Below are 22,808 nucleotides of genomic sequence, written 5' to 3' on the forward strand. Positions count from 1 at the left end.
ACAAATCTGAAGAATGGTACAGAAACATTTCTGCTGCTTTGAAGGTCCCAATGAGCACAGTGGCCTCCATCATCCATAACTGACAGAATTTCAGATCCACCAGGGCTCTTCCTGGAGCTGGCTGCCCGTCTGAACTGAGCAATCGTGATAGAGGGCCATAGATAGGGAGGTGACCAAAAACCCAATAGTCACTCTTGTCAGAGCTCCAGCATTCCTCTGTGGAGAAAAGAGAAACTTCTAGAAGGACAACCATCTCTGTAGCAATCCACCAATCAGGCCTGTATGGTAGAGTGGCCAGACAGAAGCCACTCCTTTGTAAAAGACACATGGCAGTCCGCCTGGAGTTTGCTAAAAGGCACCTGAAGGACTCTCAGACCATGAGAAACAAAATTCTCTGGTCTGATGAGTCAAAGATTGAACTCTTTGGTGTGAATGCCAGGTGTCATGTTTGTAGGAAACCAGGCACCATCCCTACAGTGAAGCATGGTGATGGCAGCGTCATGCTGTGGGGATGTTTTTCAGTGGCAGGAACTGGGTGACTAGTCAGGATTGAGGGAAACATGAATGCAGCAATGAACAGAGCCATCCTAGATGAAAACCTGCTCCAGAGCGCTTTTAACCTCAGACTGGGGTGATGGTTCATCTTTCAGCAGGACAATTACTCGAAGCACACTGCCAAGATATCAAAGGAGTGGCTTCAGGACAACTCCATGAATGGCCTTGAGTGGCCAGCCAGAGCCCAGACCTGAATCACATTTAATATCTCTGGAGAGATCTGAAAATAGCTGTGCACCGACGCTTTTTTGTAAATTTGCAAAGAAAAAAAAAAACAACCTTTTTGTTGTTCTAGGGTGTTAGGAGTAGCATTTTGAGCTAAAATGAATTTACTCCATTTTGGAATAAGGCTGTAATGCAACAAAAAGTGGAAAAACTGAAGCGCTATGAATACTTTCTAGATGCGCTGTAAAAGCATATCACTGTCTTTCGTGCTGTGTGAGAGTAATACACCCTGAGTTCAATGTTCATAAGATAAAGATTTGATTATCTACATGACATTTGATGAACTTTAATACAGTCTTCATGATGGACTCGGAATTATCATGGACATGTTTGCAGCTGTGATAAACAATGATTACTCCTGTGCTCAGTTTTTTTTTTTTTTTTGAACTTCACTATACTGACCATATACTGACCTGGCCTGGGCGGCTTTGCTTGAGCTGCTGCCCCCGCGACCCGACTCCGGATAAAGCGGAAGAAAATGGATGGATGGACTATACTGACCATTCTCTGCATGCAAACTTAATCCTCAAGACAATACAGATTAGGAATTGGCCATTTACTGATTTTACAGTCTACTGTGTTTGGAAGAAGCCACAGTTCCAAAATGGCAAAGGCTTTCTGTTTGACTCTATGAACACCATAAACAAATATAAAATAAAATAAATTAGTGTGTTGCCCATTGGGATCTACGGGCTCTAGATTGGGTAGTGTTTAGAAAATAGGTAGCTCACATTTTTCAAGCGTGATAATAAATTGTGCAAAGTTTCTACAATGAGTTGGAATGCCATATGAGTCCACAATGTTTTTAGAACCTGAGACCTCAACAGTTTATCAAAAAGAACTCAACCCTTTTATTTCCTGTTAATTATGTCATTTTTTAATGTTAATTTACTGTCTTAATGTATTTATGTGTTTTGGTTCTTGTTATCATATACACGGTATTATTATTATCAGTATTATAGTTATTGTTATTATTGTTTATTTAATTTTTACTTCTATTTTGTCATTTGATTTTTAAATGGACCACATTAAGTGTTTTCACTTTCTTGTGTCATCCATGTATTTTTTTAACGTATTTCTAATTCTGTTATGTACTTGCATTGAGCTTACTAAATAAAACGCACGCACACATGCACTCACACTTTTAATATATAGATGATTTACCACCCCTGCTGGATTGGAGTGTGAGTCCAGAATGTACAGTAGTGTTCAGAATGATAGTAGTGCTATGTAACTAAAAAGATTAATCCAGGTTTTGAGTATATTTCTTATTGTTACATGGGAAACAAGGTACAAGTAGATTCAGTAGGTTCTCACAAATCCAACAAGACCAAGCATTCATGATATGCACACTCTTCAGGCTATGAAATTGGGCTATTAGTAAAAAAAAAAAAAAAAAAAGTAGAAAAGGGGGTGTTCACAATAATAGTAGCATCTGCTGTTGATGCTACAAACTCAACACTATTGTGTTCAAACTGCTTTTTTAGCAATCCTGTGAATCACTAAACTACTATTTAGTTGTATAACCACAGTTTTTCATGATTTGACATCTGCGAGGCATTAATTTTGTTGGTTTGGAACCAACATTTTGGTCGTTTACTAGTGTGCTTTTGGTCATTGTCTTGTTGAAACACCCATTTCAAGGGCATGTCCTCTTCAATCAATCAATCAATTTTATTTATATAGCGCCAAATCACAACAAACAGTTGCCCCAAGGTGCTTTATATTGTAAGGCAAGGCCATACAATAATTACGGAAAAACCCCAACGGTCAAAACGACCCCCTGTGAGCAAGCACTTGGCGACAGTGGGAAGGAAAAACTCCCTTTTAACAGGAAGAAACCTCCAGCAGAACCAGGCTCAGGAAGGGGCAGTCTTCTGCTGGGACTGGTTGGGGCTGAGGGAGAGAACCAGGAAAAAGACATGCTGTGGAGGGGAGCTGAGATCAATCACTAATGATTAAATGCAGAGTGGTGCATACAGAGCAAAAAGAGAAAGAAACACTCAGTGCATCATGGGAACCCCCCAGCAGTCTAAGTCTATAGCAGCATAACTAAGGAATGGTTCAGGGTCACCTGATCCAGCCCTAACTATAAGCTTTAGCAAAAAGGAAACTTTTAAGCCTAATCTTAAAAGTAGAGAGGGTGTCTGTCTCCCTGATCTGAATTGGGAGCTGGTTCCACAGGAGAGGAGCCTGAAAGCTGAAGGCTCTGCCTCCCATTCTACTCTTACAAACCCTAGGAACTACAAGTAAGCCTGCAGTCTGAGAGCGAAGCGCTCTATTGGGGTGATATGGTACTATGAGGTCCCTAAGATAAGATGGGACCTGATTATTCAAAACCTTATAAGTAAGAAGAAGAATTTTAAAATCTATTCTAGAATTAACAGGAAGCCAATGAAGAGAGGCCAATATGGGTGAGATATGCTCTCTCCTTCTAGTCCCCGTTAGTACTCTAGCTGCAGCATTTTGAATTAACTGAAGGCTTTTCAGGGAACTTTTAGGACAACCTGATAATAATGAATTACAATAGTCCAGCCTAGAGGAAATAAATGCATGAATTAGTTTTTCAGCATCACTCTGAGACAAGACCTTTCTAATTTTAGAGATATTGCGTAAATGCAAAAAAGCAGTCCTACATATTTGTTTAATATGCGCATTGAATGACATATCCTGATCAAAAATGACTCCAAGATTTCTCACAGTATTACTAGAGGTCAGGGTAATGCCATCCAGAGTAAAGATCTGGTTAGACACCATGTTTCTAAGATTTGTGGGGCCAAGTACAATAACTTCAGTTTTATCTGAGTTTAAAAGCAAGAAATTAGAGGTCATCCATGTCTTTATGTCTGTAAGACAATCCTGCAGTTTAGCTAATTGGTGTGTGTCCTCTGGCTTCATGGTTAGATAAAGCTGGGTATCATCTGCATAACAATGAAAATTTAAGCAATGCCGTCTAATAATACTGCCTAAGGGAAGCATGCATAAAGTGAATAAAATTGGTCCTAGCACAGAACCTTGTGGAACTCCATAATTAACCTTAGTCTGTGAAGAAGATTCCCCATTTACATGAACAAATTGTAATCTATTAGATAAATATGATTCAAACCACCGCAGCGCAGTGCCTTTAATACCTATGGCATGCTCTAATCTCTGTAATAAAATTTTATGGTCAACAGTATCAAAAGCAGCACTGAGGTCTAACAGAACAAGCACAGAGGTGAGTCCACTGTCTGAGGCCATAAGATCATTTGTAACCTTCACTAATGCTGTTTCTGTACTATGATGAATTCTAAAACCTGACTGAAACTCCTCAAATAGACCATTCCTCTGCAGATGATCAGTTAGCTGTTTTACAACTACCCTTTCAAGAATTTTTGAGAGAAAAGGAAGGTTGGAGATTGGCCTATAATTAGCTAAGATAGCTGGGTCAAGTGATGGCTTTTTAAGTAATGGTTTAATTACTGCCACCTTAAAAGCCTGTGGTACATAGCCAACTAATAAAGATAGATTGATCATATTTAAGATCGAAGCATTAAATAATGGTAGGGCTTCCTTGAGCAGCCTGGTAGGAATGGGGTCTAATAGACATGTTGATGGTTTGGATGAAGTAACTAATGAAAATAACTCAGAACAATCGGAGAGAAAGGGTCTAACCAAATACCAGCATCACTGAAAGCAGCCAAAGATAACGATACGTGTTTGGGATGGTTATGAGTAATTTTTTCTCTAATAGTTAAAATTTTATTAGCAAAGAAAGTCAAGTCATTACTAGTTAAAGTTAAAGGAATACTCGGCTCAATAGAGCCTGACTCTTTGTCAGCCTGGCTACAGTGCTGAAAAGAAACCTGGGGTTGTTCTTATTTTCTTCAATTAGTGATGAGTAGTAAGATGTCCTAGCTTTACGGAGGGCTTTTTTATAGAGCAACAGACTCTTTTTCCAGGCTAAGTGAAGATCTTTTAAATTAGTGAGACGCCATTTCCTCTCCAACTTACGGGTTATCTGCTTTAAGCTGCGAGTTTGTAAGTTATACCACGGAGTCAGGCACTTCTGATTTAAAGCTCTCTTTTTCAGAGGAGCTACAGCATCCAAAGTTGTCTTCAATGAGGATGTAAAACTATTGACGAGATACTCTATCTCACTTACAGAGTTTAGGTAGCTACTCTGCACTGTGTTGGTATATGGCATTAGAGAACATAAAGAAGGAATCATATCCTTAAACCTAGTTACAGCGCTTTCTGAAAGACTTCTAGTGTAATGAAACTTATTCCCCACTGCTGGGTAGTCCATCAGAGTAAATGTAAATGTTATTAAGAAATGATCTGACAGAAGGGAGTTTTCAGGGAATACTGTTAAGTCTTCAATTTCCATACCATAAGTCAGAACAAGATCTAAGATATGATTAAAGTGGTGGGTGGACTCATTTACATTTTGAGCAAAGCCAATTGAGTCTAATAATAGATTAAATGCAGTGTTGAGGCTGTCATTCTCAGCATCTGTGTGGATGTTAAAATCGCCCACTATAATTATCTTATCTGAGCTAAGCACTAAGTCAGACAAAAGGTCTGAAAATTCACAGAGAAACTCACAGTAACGACCAGGTGGACGATAGATAATAACAAATAAAACTGGTTTTTGGGACTTCCAATTTGGATGGACAAGACTAAGAGTCAAGCTTTCAAATGAATTAAAGCTCTGTCTGGGTTTTTGATTAATTAATAAGCTGGAATGGAAGATTGCTACTAATCCTCCGCCTCTGCCCGTGCTACGAGCATTCTGGCAGTTAGTGTGACTCGGGGGTGTTGACTCATTTAAACTAAAATATTCATCCTGATGTAACCAGGTTTCTGTAAGGCAGAATAAATCAATATGTTGATCAATTATTATATCATTTACTAACAGGGACTTAGAAGAGAGAGACCTAATGTTTAATAGACCACATTTAACTGTTTTAGTCTGTGGTGCAGTTGAAGGTGCTATATTATTTTTTCTTTTTGAATTTTATGCTTAAATAGATTTTTGCTGGTTATTGGTAGTCTGGGAGTAGGCACCGTCTCTACGGGGATGGGGTAATGAGGGGATGGCAGGGGGAGAGAAGCTGCAGAGAGGTGTGTAAGACTGCAACTCTGCTTCCTGGTCCCAACCCTGGATAGTCACGGTTTGGAGGATTTAAGAAAATTGGCCAGATTTCTAGAAATGAGAGCTGCTCCATCCAAAGTGGGATGGATGCCGTCTCTCCTAACAAGACCAGGTTTTCCCCAGAAGCTTTGCCAATTATCTATGAAGCCCACCTCATTTTTTGGACACCACTCAGACAGCCAGCAATTCAAGGAGAACATGCGGCTAAACATGTCACTCCCGGTCCGATTGGGGACGGGCCCAGAGAAAACTACAGAGTCCGACATTGTTTTTGCAAAGTTACACACCGATTCAGTGTTAATTTTTGTGACCTCCGATTGGCGTAACCGGGTGTCATTACTGCCGACGTGAATTTCAATCTTACCAAATTTACGCTTAGCCTTAGCCAGCAGTTTCAAATTTCTTTCAATGTCGCCTGCTCTGGCCCCCGGAAGACAATTGACTATGGTTGCTGGTGTCGCTAACTTCACATTTCTCAAAACAGAGTCGCCAGTATCCAGAGTTTGATCCTCGGCGGGTGTGTTGTCGAGTGGGGAAAAATGGTTAGAAATGTGAACGGGTTGGCGGTGTACACGGGGCTTCTGTTTAGAACTACGCTTCCTCCTCACAGTCACCCAGTCGGCCTGCTTTCCCGGCTGCTCGGGATCTGCCAGGGGGAAACTAACGGCGGCTAAGCTACGTTGGTCCGCACCGACTACAGGGGCCTGGCTAGCTGTAGAATTTTCCACGGTGCGGAGCCGAGTCTCCAATTTGCCCAGCCTGGCCTCCAAAGCTACGAATAAGCTACACTTATTACAAGTACCATTACTGCTAAAGGAGGCCGAGGAATAACTAAACATTTCACACCCAGAGCAGAAAAGTGCAGGAGAGACAGGAGAAGCCTCCATGCTAAATCGGCTAAGAGCTAGTAGCTGCGCTAAGCTAGCAGATTCCTAAAAACACACAAAGTGAGTAATGTGTAAATAATTTAGAGGTGATTCAGCAGAGGGAGTGCTTTAGTTAAGGCACGTGAAGATTACACTGTGAAACAAATCGTTATCTAGTTAACTAGATCAATCTAGTTGCGCAGATTAAACAGCTAACAGATACAGCAAAACACCGCTGTGCTCCGCAACAGGAAGTGATACAATACCGCAGTGAGAGCCAACCACCAGTAGAGGCCAATTAATTTGCCTCTTCAGCATAAGGCAACATGACCTCTTCAAGTATTTTGATATATCCAAACTGATCCATGATACCTGGTATGCGATATATAGGCCCAACACCATAGTAGGAGAAACATGCCCATATCATGATGCTTGCACCACCATGCTTCACTGTCTTCACTGTGAACTGTGGCTTGAATTAAGAGTTTGGGGGTCGTCTCACAAACTGTCTGCGGCCCTTGGACCCAAAAAGAACAATTTTACTCTCATCAGTCCAGAAAATATTCCTCCATTTCTCTTTAGGCCAGTTGATGTGTTCTTTGGCAAATTGTAACCTCTTCTGCACGTCTTTTATTTAATAGAGGGACTTTGCGGGGGATTCTTGCAAACAAATTAGCTTCACACAGGCGTCTTCTAACTGTCACAGCACTTACAGGTAACTCCAGACTGTCTTTGATCATCCTGGAGCTGATCAGTGGGTGAGTCTTTGCCATTCTGGTTATTCTTCTATCCATTTTGATGGTTGTTTTCCGTTTTCTTCCACGCATCTCTGGTTTTTTTGTCCATTTAAAGCTTTGGAGATCATTGTAGATGAACAGCCTATAATTTTTTGCACCTGCGTATAAGTTTTCCCCTCTCCAATCAATTTTTTAATCAAACTACGCTGTCTTGAACGTACCATTATCCTCAGGCTTTCAAAGAGAAAAGCATGTTCAACAAGTGCTGGCTTCATCCTTAAATAGGGGACACCTGATTCACACCTGTTTGTTCCACAAAATTGATGAACTCACTGACTGAATGCCACACTACTATTATTGTGAACACCCCCTTTTCTACTTTTTTTTCTAATAGTCCAATTTCATACCCTTAAGAGTGTGCAAATCATGAATGCCTGGTCTTGTTGGATTTGTGAGAATCTACTGAATCTACTGGTACCTTGTTTCCCATGTAACAATAAGAAATATACTCAAAACCTGGATTAATCTTTTTAAGACACATAGCACTACTATTATTCTGAACACTACTGTAAATATCCATGTCCATTGTTCAGTGTTTTTTTTTTTTTTTTTTTTGCTAATGTTTTATGCCCAAACCACCTCAACTGGCTCCTTTCAATGCGAAGGAGCAGTGGGTCTACTCTGAGTTCCCCACAGATGACTGAACTTGTCACCCTGTCTCTAAGGGAGACACCAGCCACCCTCCTAAGGAAGCCCATTTCGGCTGCCTGTACCCGGAATCTAGTTCTTTCAGTCATGACCATAGGTGAGAGTAGGAATGAAGATTGACTGGTAGATGGAGAGCTTCACCTTCTGGCTCAGCTCCCTTTTTTGTCACAACAGTAAAGTAGAGTGAATGCAACACTGCCCCTGCTGCGCAGATTTTCCGGCCAATCTCATGCTCCATTGTCCCCTCACTCATCAACCAGAGCCCGAGGTACTTGAACTCCTTCACTTGGGGCAAGACCGTATTCCCTACCCGGAGTAGGCAGTGCATTGGTTTCCTGCTGAGAACCACGGCCTCAGATTTAGAGGTGCTGATCCTCAGCCCAGCCGCTTCACACTCTGCTGTGAACCAGTGAGTGTTTGAGATCACAGGCTGATGAAACCAACAGGACCACACTGTCTGCAAAAAGCAGTGATGAGACACTCAACGCACCAAACTGTAGACTCTCCTCCCCCGACTACACCTTGATGTCCTGTCCATGAATATCACAAACAGGATTGGTGACAAGGAACAGGAACATAACACTTTTAACTAAACTGACTCAACCAAATGAACTACAAAAACACAATAAATAACACTGACAACACAGTTAAACTAACATGAACCACAATAACATTTAAAACATCAAAACCCTGAACTCCCTGGCGCATTGCAGCACAATGTCCAATGTCTACTGGATAGCTAAAATCGCTAATTTCTCCAAAAATATTTATCCTATCAACTTCCCGTTTTTGCAGTGTTAATCCTTGACCCAAAATACATAAGCATACCAAACGGGAAATGTCAGCTCTCCCTAGTGTTGCCGTGATCAAAGCCATCCACGTGCATGCACACAGAGGCCACTTGGCTATTATAATATAGAAATGATGATGCTTATCATAAGTGTCAAAAACTGACACTATGCAACAAGGGACAGAGAGGAAATATTGTTGATGTTCTTCATATTTGCATGCTACCAAAATCACATTTTTTTAATCACCCATTTTTTCCATATAAATATGATGAAACGAACATTGTTGTTCGACAGGAGAGTGTTGCTATTCTCGTTTTACAATCTAGAAAACTGTGTCAGATGATGAGGACTGACCATATTTGGATTTGCTGTAGCTCATGGTCTGGAAGTTGCAGTATACTGCTGTGGTTCTGGAAGATTTTGGTCCCGCTTAAGCTATGTTCACACCACTATGCAAAACTGTGTGATCACGCAAATGAAAGCACAATCTGTTAATAGTACATCCAATCTCCACAAACTTGTATGTGGTCGCGAGTGGTTGGCTCTCACTGCGGTATTGTATCACTTCCTGTTCCGGAGCACAGCGGTGTTTTTCTGTATCTGTTAGCTGTTTAATCTGCGCAGTTAGATTGATCTAGTTATCTAGATTACGATTTGTTTCCCAGTGTAATCTTTACGTGCCTTAACTAAAGCACTCCTGCTGAATCACCTCTAAATTATTTACACATTATTCACTTTGCGTGTTTTTAGGAATCCGCTAGCTTAGCGTAGCTACTAGCTCTTAGCCGATTTAGCATGGCGGCTTCTCCTGTCTCTCCCGCACTTTTCTGCTCTGGGTGTGAAATGTTTAGTTATTCCTCGGCCTCCTTTAGCAGTAACGGTACTTGTAATAAGTGTAGCTTATTCGTAGCTTTGGAGGCCAGGCTGGGCGAATTGGAGACTCGGCTCCGCACCGTGGAAAATTCTACAGCTAGCCAGGCCCCTGTAGTCGGTGCGGACCAAGGTAGCTTAGCCGCCGTTAGTTTCCCCCTGGCAGATCCCGAGCAGCCGGGAAAGCAGGCCGACTGGGTGACTGTGAGGAGGAAGCGTAGCCCTAAACAGAAGCCCCGTGTACACCGCCAACCCGTTCACATCTCTAACCGTTTTTCCCCACTCGACGACACACCCGCCGAGGATCAAACTCTGGTTATTGGTGACTCTGTTTTGCGAAATGTGAAGTTAGCGACACCAGCAACCATAGTCAATTGTCTTCCGGGGGCCAGAGCAGGCGACATTGAAGGAAATTTGAAACTGCTGGCTAAGGCTAAGCGTAAATTTGGTAAGATTGTAATTCACGTCGGCAGTAATGACACCTGGTTACGCCAATCGGAGGTCACTAAAATTAACATTAAATCGGTGTGTAACTTTGCAAAAACAATGTCGGACTCTGTAGTTTTCTCTGGGCCCCTCCCCAATCAGACCGGGAGTGACATGTTTAGCCGCATGTTCTCCTTGAATTGCTGGCTGTCTGAGTGGTGTCCAAAAAATGAGGTGGGCTTCATAGATAATTGGCAAAGCTTCTGGGGAAAACCTGGTCTTGTTAGGAGAGACGGCATCCATCCCACTTTGGATGGAGCAGCTCTCATTTCTAGAAATCTGGCCAATTTTCTTAAATCCTCCAAACCGTGACTATCCAGGATTGGGACCAGGAAGCAGAGTTGTAGTCTTACACACCTCTCTGCAGCTTCTCTCCCCCTGCCATCCCCTCATTACCCCATCCCCGTAGAGACGGTGCCTGCTCCCAGACTACCAATAACCAGCAAAAATCTATTTAAGCATAAAAATTCAAAAAGAAAAAATAATATAGCACCTTCAACTGCACCACAGACTAAAACAGTTAAATGTGGTCTATTAAACATTAGGTCTCTCTCTTCTAAGTCCCTGTTGGTAAATGATATAATAATTGATCAACATATTGATTTATTCTGCCTTACAGAAACCTGGTTACAGCAGGATGAATGTGTTAGTTTAAATGAGTCAACACCCCCGAGTCACACTAACTGTCAGAATGCTCGTAGCACGGGCCGGGGCGGACGATTAGCAGCAATCTTCCATTCCAGCTTATTAATTAATCAAAAACCCAGACAGAGCTTTAATTCATTTGAAAGCTTGACTCTTAGTCTTGTCCATCCAAATTGGAAGTCCCAAAAACCAGTTTTATTTGTTATTATCTATCGTCCACCTGGTCATTACTGTGAGTTTCTCTGTGAATTTTCAGACCTTTTGTCTGACTTAGTGCTTAGCTCAGATAAGATAATTATAGTGGGCGATTTTAACATCCACACAGATGCTGAGAATGACAGCCTCAACACTGCATTTAATCTATTATTAGACTCTATTGGCTTTGCTCAAAAAGTAAATGAGTCCACCCACCACTTTAATCATATCTTAGATCTTGTTCTGACTTATGGTATGGAAATAGAAGACTTAACAGTATTCCCTGAAAACTCCCTTCTGTCTGATCATTTCTTAATAACATTTACATTTACTCTGATGGACTACCCAGCAGTGGGGAATAAGTTTCATTACACTAGAAGTCTTTCAGAAAGCGCTGTAACTAGGTTTAAGGATATGATTCCTTCTTTATGTTCTCTAATGCCATATACCAACACAGTGCAGAGTAGCTACCTAAACTCTGTAAGTGAGATAGAGTATCTCGTCAATAGTTTTACATCCTCATTGAAGACAACTTTGGATGCTGTAGCTCCTCTAAAAAAGAGAGCTTTAAATCAGAAGTGCCTGACTCCGTGGTATAACTCACAAACTTGTAGCTTAAAGCAGATAACCCGTAAGTTGGAGAGGAAATGGCGTCTCACTAATTTAGAAGATCTTCACTTAGCCTGGAAAAAGAGTCTGTTGCTCTATAAAAAAGCCCTCCGTAAAGCTAGGACATCTTTCTACACATCACTAATTGAAGAAAATAAGAACAACCCCAGGTTTCTTTTCAGCACTGTAGCCAGGCTGACAAAGAGTCAGAGCTCTATTGAGCTGAGTATTCCATTAACTTTAACTAGTAATGACTTCATGACTTTCTTTGCTAACAAAATTTTAACTATTAGAGAAAAAATTACTCATAACCATCCCAAAGACGTATCATGATCTTTGGCTGCTTTCAGTGATGCCGGTATTTGGTTAGACTCTTTCTCTCCGATTGTACTGTCTGAGTTATTTTCATTAGTTACTTCATCCAAACCATCAACATGTTTTATTAGACCCCATTCCTACCAGGCTGCTCAAGGAAGCCCTACCATTATTTAATGCTTCGATCTTAAATATGATCAATCTATCTTTGTTAGTTGGCTATGTACCACAGGCTTTTAAGGTGGCAGTAATTAAAGCATTACTTAAAAAGCCATCACTTGACCCAGCTATCTTAGCTAATTATAGGCCAATCTCCAACCTTCCTTTTCTCTCAAAAATTCTTGAAAGGGTAGTTGTAAAACAGCTAACTGATCATCTGCAGAGGAATGGTCTATTTGAAGAGTTTCAGTCAGGTTTTAGAATTCATCATAGTACAGAAACAGCATTAGTGAAGGTTACAAATGATCTTCTTATGGCCTCGGACAGTGGACTCATCTCTGTGCTTGTTCTGTTAGACCTCAGTGCTGCTTTTGATACTGTTGACCATAAAATTTTATTACAGAGATTAGAGCATGCCATAGGTATTAAAGGCACTGCGCTGCGGTGGTTTGAATCATATTTGTCTAATAGATTACAATTTGTTCATGTAAATGGGGAATCTTCTTCACAGACTAAAGTTAATTATGGAGTTCCACAAGGTTCTGTGCTAGGACCAATTTTATTCACTTTATACATGCTTCCCTTAGGCAGTATTATTAGACGGTATTGCTTAAATTTTCATTGTTACGCAGATGATACCCAGCTTTATCTATCCATGAAGCCAGAGGACACACACCAATTAGCTAAACTGCAGGATTGTCTTACAGACATAAAGACATGGATGACCTCTAATTTCCTGCTTTTAAACTCAGATAAAACTGAAGTTATTGTACTTGGCCCCACAAATCTTAGAAACATGGTGTCTAACCAGATCCTTACTCTGGATGGCATTACCCTGACCTCTAGTAATACTGTGAGAAATCTTGGAGTCATTTTTGATCAGGATATGTCATTCAAAGCGCATATTAAACAAATATGTAGGACTGCTTTTTTGCATTTACGCAATATCTCTAAAATCAGAAAGGTCTTGTCTCAGAGTGATGCTGAAAAACTAATTCATGCATTTATTTCCTCTAGGCTGGACTATTGTAATTCATTATTATCAGGTTGTCCTAAAAGTTCCCTAAAAAGCCTTCAGTTAATTCAAAATGCTGCAGCTAGAGTACTGACGGGGACTAGAAGGAGAGAGCATATCTCACCCATATTGGCCTCTCTTCATTGGCTTCCTGTTACTTCTAGAATAGAATTTAAAATTCTTCTTCTTACTTATAAGGTTTTGAATAATCAGGTCCCATCTTATCTTAGGGACCTCGTAGTACCATATCACCCCAATAGAGCGCTTCGCTCTCAGACTGCAGGCTTACTTGTAGTTCCTAGGGTTTGTAAGAGTAGAATGGGAGGCAGAGCCTTCAGCTTTCAGGCTCCTCTCCTGTGGAACCAGCTCCCAATTCAGATCAGGGAGACAGACACCCTCTCTACTTTTAAGATTAGGCTTAAAACTTTCCTTTTTGCTAAAGCTTATAGTTAGGGCTGGATCAGGTGACCCTGAACCATCCCTTAGTTATGCTGCTATAGACGTAGACTGCTGGGGGGTTCCCATGATGCACTGTTTCTTTCTCTTTGTGCTCTGTATGCACCACTCTGCATTTAATCATTAGTGATCGATCTCTGCTCCCCTCCACAGCATGTCTTTTTCCTGGTTCTCTCCCTCAGCCCCAACCAGTCCCAGCAGAAGACTGCCCCTCCCTGAGCCTGGTTCTGCTGGAGGTTTCTTCCTGTTAAAAGGGAGTTCTTCCTTCCCACTGTAGCCAAGTGCTTGCTCACAGGGGGTCGTTTTGACCGTTGGGGTTTTACATAATTATTGTATGGCCTTGCCTTACAATATAAAGCGCCTTGGGGCAACTGTTTGTTGTGATTTGGCGCTATATAAAAAAATTGATTGATTGATTGAGTACTTGTGAATGAAATACAACCCCTGGCAAAAATTATAGAATCACCAGCCTCGGAGGATGTTCATTCAGTTGTTTAATTTTGTAGAAAAAAAGCAGATCACAGACATGACACAAAACTACAGTCATTTCAAATGGCAATTTTCTGGCTTTAAGAAACACTATAAGAAATCAGGAAAAAAAAATTGTGGCAGTCAGTAACGGTTACTTTTTTAGACCAAGCAGAGGGAAAAGATATGGAATCACTCAATTCTGAGGAAAAAATTATGGAATCATGAAAAACAAAAGAACGCTCCAACACATCACTAGTATTTTGTTGCACCACCTCTGGCTTTTATAACAGCTTGCAGTCTCTGAGGCATGGACTTAATGAGTGACAAACAGTACTCTTCATCAATCTGGCTCCAACTTTCTCTGCTTGCTGTTGCCAGATCAGCTTTTCAGGTTGGAGCCTTGTTATGGACCATTTTCTTCAACTTCCACCAAAGATTTTCAATTGGATTAAGATCCGGACTATTTGCAGGCCGTGACATTGACCCTATGTGTCTTTTTGCAAGGAATGTTTTCACAGTTTTTGCTCTATGGCAAGATGCATTATCATCTTGAGAAATGATTTCATCATCCCCAAACATCCTTCCAATTGATGGGATAAGAAAAGTGTCCAAAATATCAACGGAAACTTGTGCATTTATTGATGATGTAATGACAGCCATCTCCCCAGTGCCTTTACCTGACATGCAGCCCCATATCATCAATGACTGTGGAAATTTACGTGTTCTCTTCAGGCAGTCATCTTTATAAATCTCATTGGAACGGCACCAAACAAAAGTTTCAGCATCATCACCTTGCCCAGTGCAGATTCGAGATTCATCACTGAATATGACTTTCATCCACTCATCCACAGTCCACGATTGCTTTTCCTTAGCCCATTGTAACTTTGTTTTTTTCTGTTTAGGTGTTAATGATGCCTTTCGTTTAGCTTTTCTGTATGTAAATCCCATTTCCTTTAGGCGGTTTCTTACAGTTCGGTCACAGACGTTGACTCCAGTTTCCTCCCATTCATTCCTCATTTGTTTTGTTGTGCATTTTCGATTTTTGAGACATACTGCTTTAAGTTTTCTGTCTTGATGCTTTGATGTCTTCCTTGGTCTACCAGTATGTTTGCCTTTAACAACCTTCCCATGTTGTTTGTATTTGGTCCAGAGTTTAGACACAACTGACTGTGAACAACCAACATCTTTTGCAACATTGCGTGATGATTGACCCTCTTTTAAGAATTTGATAATCCTCTCCTTTGTTTCAATTGACATCTCTCATGTTGGAGCCATGATTCATGTCAGTCCACTTGGTGCAACAGCTCTCCAAGGTGTGATCACTCGTTTTTAGATGCAGAGTAACGAGCAGATCTGATTTGATGCAGGTGTTAGTTTTGGGGATGAACATTTACAGGGTGATTCCATAATTTATTCCTCAGAATTGAGTAAGTCCATATTTTTTTTTTTCCCTCTGCTTGGTCTAAAAAGTAACCGTTACTGACTGCCACAAATTTTTGTTTCCTGATTTCTTATAGTGTTTCTTAAAGCCAGAAAGTTGCCATTTGAAATGACTTTAGTTTTGTGTCATGTCTGTGATCTGCTTTTTTTCTACAAAATTAAACAACTGAATGAACATCCTCCGAGGCCGGTGATTCCATAATTTTTGCCAGGGGTTGTATGCCAATCGCTGTCCGTGGTACTGAACTCATCCAAAGGAAAGGGATGGGGGGGGGGGGGGCGCAACACAAACATTCGCTCACACTTCTTCCTGCAAATCCATGTTGCTTCAAAGCGTGCCAACTACCACGGACTCTCGCCCACCTAGATGTATGCACAGGGCATGTTTGAGTGTGTGTTCATAAAAGAAACAGCACATTGGCAGGACTGCTGTTTTTGTACATGTAGACACAACAACACCTGCAGGACTGAAAAAGTACAGTGCCTGGCGCAGTATTGATTACATTTTTATTATTACAAATTCCAAAATAACCCTAGAATGCAAAATATTGATTTCAGTTGCTGAGCTGACAGCCTGTAGAAATCATGGCAAGTGGCATTAATGATCATAAAGGCATACCACTGGTGATGCCACTGATCATCAGGCGGCATGGGCTGTTTCTCAACGGCTCACACGATGCAGGACTAGTCCCGTAATGATGCGACAATGATGGAGCAACCTTCTTTCAATATCCTGTGACCTCAGAATTTACAATTCAGTTGCAGCTGGATTTTGCACATCCTCACAAACCACCCATGACCATTTTTTTTTCTTTTTTTTTTCGTCCACTGATCAGCCATGACCACCAAGTCAAACTCTCTTCTCATGATTGGTCTGGTGATTCCTCATATTTTAGGTCATGGGCAAGTAGTAACCTGGTGATATTTCTGGTGTGACTGTCCCTTTAATGCACACCTGGGCATTTTACGGCCCGCGGGCCGTATCTGGCCCTTTGGTTTACTCGGACTGGCCCACAAATACCTTGAAATTAAAGAATAAATCAGGGTTCTCCCCAGACAATGTAACATGTTGTTATACTGCCATCTAGCACCCTTATAGTGTGGTGTCATCTCGTGATGAAGGTGTAGCGGGAGACTTGGTAGGAATTGGTGCACAAACCTGCTTTTGCTGGAAATTTCACATAAACAACTTCAGCTCTTTATTTTATCCTGTTTACATCCAGATAACACAAATATGACAAAATGCAAGTGTTACATGAAGCCAGATGATCAGAGGACGATCTCTGCATTTTTTGTTTCATCTTGGCGGGACCACAGTCCGTGCAGGGTGTGATCGCTGGGCCGTCTGTGGAGGAGGCACGCCAGCACCAAGCACATGGAGGCAGGTGCACAGCCGACTCGATCAACGCCGACTGCTGTGGGATTGATCAGCTCAGAGGCTAAGAATGATGCTGCCTCTGTGACAGTGAACAGAGAGACTTTTATAAAAAAAAAAAAAAAAACGGCAGAACGGAATTTGAAATTATTCAGGTACTAAGACACACTTTGAGATTTTGGTGCTGGACAGCGGTGTGCATTATTTCCATTCTTCTATGTTTTAAAGGACATGTCGCACTGAAATCATAACATTTCTGAGTGTTTCTGATAGCATTTCTTAGAGGAAAACGTCTCAGCGCGCACTTGAATGCTCCTAACGTTAAAAACAGAACCACAGATTAATTACAAAGTTTACATAAGTGTGATATCGTGTTATGATGCCTCATTATTTTAAGTGATAACTTAATTTTGATCATTCACGCTGCTTTCCACTGTGCAAAAACTTAGTGCGCGTGCACACTGCATGAGTGCAATGTGTATTGCTCTGTTAAAGAACAGTCTCGTGTCAAAACAGACATTCAAAGTAAAATAAAAATAAACTTTACCAGCTCCACTGAGAAGAAGAAGAAGAAAAAAATCCTGAAGCCATCCACTTGTGATTTCCAGAGTCCACTCCACCAAAAAAACAACGTCATGGAGACATTCCGCGTGCACGCTCACGGTGGGTCTAAAATAGTGTCCAGTGACACAGATTCTGAAAAAATTAAGAGTTTTGGGGTGAAGTGTGTCACCTCCTGTCTCTCTGTACAGCTTCTGTAAATCCGAACCTTCAGAAGCTTCGTTATCGGATGAAGCAGCGTTCGTTTCACTGTCTCAGCCATCGGGCTGTTTCTGCTTTTCCTAAAATGTACATCACATGCTGAGAAATGCAGAGTAAAATGCAGATTAATAATGTGTTTTCCAGAAATGCACCTGCTGACTCGGGGAGGAAAGCTGGACCTTTTGTTTTTCTATTTTTATTTTATTTTTTGACAATATAGAGGGTTGTCAAAATCTGAATCACAAAAACAAGGTGAGATTTTCACAGTGAATGCCCCCAGCCTGGTGATATTGTAACTTCGGAATTCAAACTTTTGAAATTGCATAATTGAAAATTATGCAGCGTAAATGTGTTTAAAAAAAAAAAAAAAAAAAGTCTAGAATCTCCCAAATTTTAAATTGTCTTTCTGTACATTCTTTTTTCTTTCAAAGAAGTTTATTGCACATTCGTAACATACAGTGTGTCAATGAAACACAAACATTTTAGATAAATTTAACTAATCAATTCAGCACAGAGTCAGACCAGAAATGGTACTAAAAGATGATTTGTTTTAGGGCTTCAGGACACAAAGTCGGATAGGACCCCGAGTGGAAGCGTTGCGCGTGGTGATAGTTCCCAACAGCACCACTATACTAAAAATTTCTAATCAGAACATCGAAGAGTTTGACAAAACAATGCTATTTATTGCTTTTTATATAGGAATAAAATTATTATTGTGCAGACTTGAATTTAGCCTTTTGGCCCAACCCTCCACAATATTTTCTGTTTCTCATTTGGCCCTTTGCAAAAAAATAACTGCCCACCCCTGCCTTAATGTTACTATTAACCAAGTCAGGAAATGTTTGTTTGTTCTATCAGTCTTCTTACTTTCTTATATTTGTATGGTCTTGACATCTGTCCTTAGGTAACTAATCGCTACCTCTCCCAGCTGAAGGATGCTCACAAAGCCCATCCTTTCCTCAGAGACTATTTGGCAAAGGTAACATACTTTTAATTTGTATGCTCTGTATATGTCCTTCTATTGAGTAATGTTTGGAAGCATGTGCAGTTGTCATGTCATATATTATTGCATCCAAAATGACAAAGTGGTAAACCCTCCTTTGGATCCCGGTATTGCAACCATCCAGGTAGACAAATGGTCCATTCCCACCTCTTGAAAGTAGCTACTTCTCTGCCACAGCCACATGAAATGTGGATGAATCCTTGGCCATTTACACTTTGTGGAGTTCTCAGCACTGATGAGTGCTGCATCATGACTAGAATGCACTATGTGACAAAAATGTGACATTTCCTCACAAGTGTTGCATATCGAGAGATATTGTGACTGTTTGTTTATTCACACAAAGTCAATCCAGCAGTACTCAAGGATTCTCTGAAGAGACTTATTGCCAAAGATACCCAGTCATTACCTGAGGTCACTGTTCAGTATCCAAGTCTCATAACCATACGGTGAGGCTAGTATCTCAAAGTGATAACTTTCTCATGTTGAATCTCACGACTTGCACATGGTGGTTGACTGTCCGCTGAATGCCATCTGGAGTGACAGTGAAAATTCGGCAAGCAGTCTGTACACATACCGCACACACAGTGCTATTACATAGTCCACATCCACCCTCACAGACAATGAAAATAAAACAATAATTCTGGATCCCCTGTCCACATTCTCCACACAGGTGAAGTCTAATGCTGCTGGCCGGGGCAGCAGCATTAGACTGCGGGCCTCAGAAAAATGAATAAATAAATAAACAGCCACCCCAGCTGCGGAATCGTCAGGTGCCCGCCTGGAGTTCATCACGCTGACTTTTTTTTGGGGGGGGGGGGGGTTCTTCAAAAATCAAGTGAGAAGTGGGTGCTGCCCTTCGTCAGGCAAGGGGACGGTGAACGGCTGCAAACCTCGCGCCAACCTGCGCATATTTCCTCGAGGATGCCGTTCAGACTGTCACAGCCCAGTGAGATACTAGCCTAACGTGTGAAGCACCAGCACCCTAAAGACTTGGATGTTCGTTCTCCTGCAAAAGTATTGGAATCACCAAGCATCGTGACTTCATAAGCTCGCGCAAGTAATTTCATGATCGCAAAGGTCATGGACCCAGACACATGAACATCACTGCTGAGATAAGTTAATGTCTACAAGATTGGCACGTTCACCACAGACAGGATTTTAATAGCTGAGTCCAGGAAGTTACCGAAAGCTTGGCTCTCAGTCTCAATTCAGGATATCACAAACTCAGACACTCAGGCTGGGTTGCACCAACGTGGTTTAAACTTTAATCTACATTTAATCTCAGTTTACTTTTTAGTCGTGTTGCACCAAACTTAAACTTAGTTTAAATTTAGTTTCCACTAATCTCTGGTTAAATCTAATCCATGGCTAATCTCAGATTTAATACCCCACTTAAACTTAGATTAATTGTGAGTCTGTTGCACCAGTGATTTTAACCCAAGGATAAACCTGGATTGCCTGTTTAATATAAACCACCCTTGGAGGAGGTTTAAATTAGTTATTCGGACAACATGCTGCTGCTATTCGTCTGCTTGAGTTACAAGATAGAGTTCCACGCAGAAATATTCGAGATAGGCTAAACCCTGTTGAATTCTACAGCAACAGTGAGTTTCTCCAGCGGTACAGATTCACAAAAGAGTTTGTATTGTACCTCAGTGAAAAAGTCGGACCAGCTATCAAGCACAGAAGCTGTATCGGAGTTTGCCTTGCTTTTTAAATTCTTCCAGCAGCCTTTCAGCTGAGCCTTGTCCCTGGCCTCCTTTATTCCTGTTGCCCCATTGAATCTCTCCGTTAATGATGCCCACGCCTGCTCCTTCTTTTCTGTCATTAAATTATCAGGTTTTTTTGTCCTCTATAATTTTCCGAAATTCCTCCATTAGCCCTGCCAGTAAATTTTTCTCAAAAGAAGAAAAATTGGATGCCCTTTGACGAGGTGCCATCTTCACTGATGCCATCTTCACTGCCTGAGTGATACAATGTAACGGCCGGCACGCGACAGTGTTTACAAATATATCAAACAGGCCATTCCAGAGCACTGAATGCAACGGCCCATTATATTATTATATAATTCAATGTGTCATCGTTTGTTTGTTTACAGTCAATTTTAGTTGTATGTTTTGTCTATTTATGCATACATTTGACCATACCCATTAATGGCGGCTGATGAACATATTTAAGTTTATTTTAATCCTTGATTAAACCAGTTTAGGTAATCCAGGTTTAAATTTAAGACGTGCAACACATCTCAGATTAATTTAAACCCAGTTTAAACATGGATTTACTAAATTCAGTTTAGGCCTAAACTAGGTTTAATTTAAGCTATGTTGGTGCAACCCAGCCTCAATCTCTCAAGTGCTGCACAAACACCACAGCATCACCTGTGAAGTGAAAGTGCAGAGGCAGATCAATAGTACCTCTGATCTTTGCTTTTTGTCTAGTTCTGTGTTTACTGTTCAGTCTTTATCACTTTTACTCCTTCATAATTTAAATAGATAACTTGGCTGTTTTGACAGACGGTAAAAGTAGATGTTCTTGGCTGTTTTGACAGACGGTAAAAGTAGATGTTCTTGGCTCAAAGTGAAGAGCATTAAACATTGCCTAATGTTTGTCATGCATTTAGTTATTGCAGGTGAGTGTCAATGTACATAAAATTACAGTAATTTCTTTTGGCTTCTCACTTTGTATTCAGGGTCACCACGGTGGGTCTGATATGGATCCACATGTTGGTTTGTCACACGTTTTACAATGGATGCCCTTCCTGGCATAACTCCATGTTACACAGAGAATGGGCACAGATGGTCTTGAACTGGGAATCTTCTGTTTTGGAAACAAACACACTAGCCACTTGCATGAGAACCAGTATACATACCATTCATCCAGGACGTATTCACAGCGCTGCACTTTTTCCACATTCTGTACACATTTTACACAATCTGTAGACTCACATAAATGATTTTAATGACTTATTACTAAAAATTAAGCAGTGAGAAGGTAGAATGCAGTTCACAACAGCAACCACAGCATATTGTTTTTCTTTTGACTGACACCAGTGGTTCAGGGTTGTCATAGCGGATCGAGTCCAGAGACACCAGGGAACTGCTTACAGATTCACGAGGTACACTACCAGTTAAAATTTGGTAATTTTCCATCCTTTTGAAGTGACAGATTTGCCGTCGGCCTCTTGGTGGCTTCCCTCACCAGTCTCTTTCTTGCAAAGCCACTTAGTTTTTGAGAATTGCAAACTCCAGGCAGATTTACCACAGAGTACTATACAGTTTTATGTTTCTTTATGATTGATGGAATAAAATTTGTGTCTGTAAAAGTGATGATTTAGTTGGGTTTTACCAAAGACTGTCCATAATAACACACTCCATTATTTTAATTTCCATCTGATTGTAAACATACAGCATAAGTTTAAAGAGCACAGTTTTTGGAAGTTTTCATGAAAAGAAGCTTGAATCCTTTATCATTTGCTATCATATAAATAAATAAATAAGTTCATGCCAAAGGGACGGAGCACAACTATAACTCAGTATATTACCTAAATGTGAACCAACAACACAAGAAATACAGCAAAACATCAGGATGATCAATTTATTAATTCAAAAACTAAACCACATTTTATATTCAGAAATGAATGTCCTCAAACAACTTTAATGTAGTCCTTTTTATCTGCACTGTTTAAGGGTGTGAATACTTATGTACACGTATTTTTTTTAGTTTGTAATAAATTTGCAAAAAAAAAAACAAAAAAAAAACTTTTCCATATTGTCATTATGGGGTGATGTAAGTAGAATATGCTGAATTTACTCCATTTTGGAATAAGGCTGTAACATAAAAGATGGAAAAGTGAAGTGCTGCGAATACTTTATGGATGCACTGTAAGCATACTAAAACTGGGTCGTCGTACACAATCATTACGATGTAGCGTGTTCCTTGACAGATTGTTGCTTCTTGTTTTTAAATGCTTTCTTGTGCTCTTTGTTTT

General features: G+C 40.7%; 1 protein-coding gene across 1 annotated transcript in view; it reads left to right on the forward strand.

Annotated features, from left to right (window-relative positions):
* Positions 1 to 22,808, forward strand: part of cope (COPI coat complex subunit epsilon) — a 46,254-nt gene that overhangs the window by 23,195 nt on the left and 251 nt on the right. The window contains exon 9 of the mRNA XM_034179832.1: positions 18,722 to 18,796. Within this exon, the coding sequence (XP_034035723.1) occupies positions 18,722 to 18,796 (75 nt within the window). The remainder of the gene's footprint in view (positions 1 to 18,721; positions 18,797 to 22,808) is intronic.

This window comes from Thalassophryne amazonica, chromosome 10 (genome assembly GCF_902500255.1).
Source record: "Thalassophryne amazonica chromosome 10, fThaAma1.1, whole genome shotgun sequence".
Classification (NCBI taxonomy): domain Eukaryota; kingdom Metazoa; phylum Chordata; class Actinopteri; order Batrachoidiformes; family Batrachoididae; genus Thalassophryne; species Thalassophryne amazonica.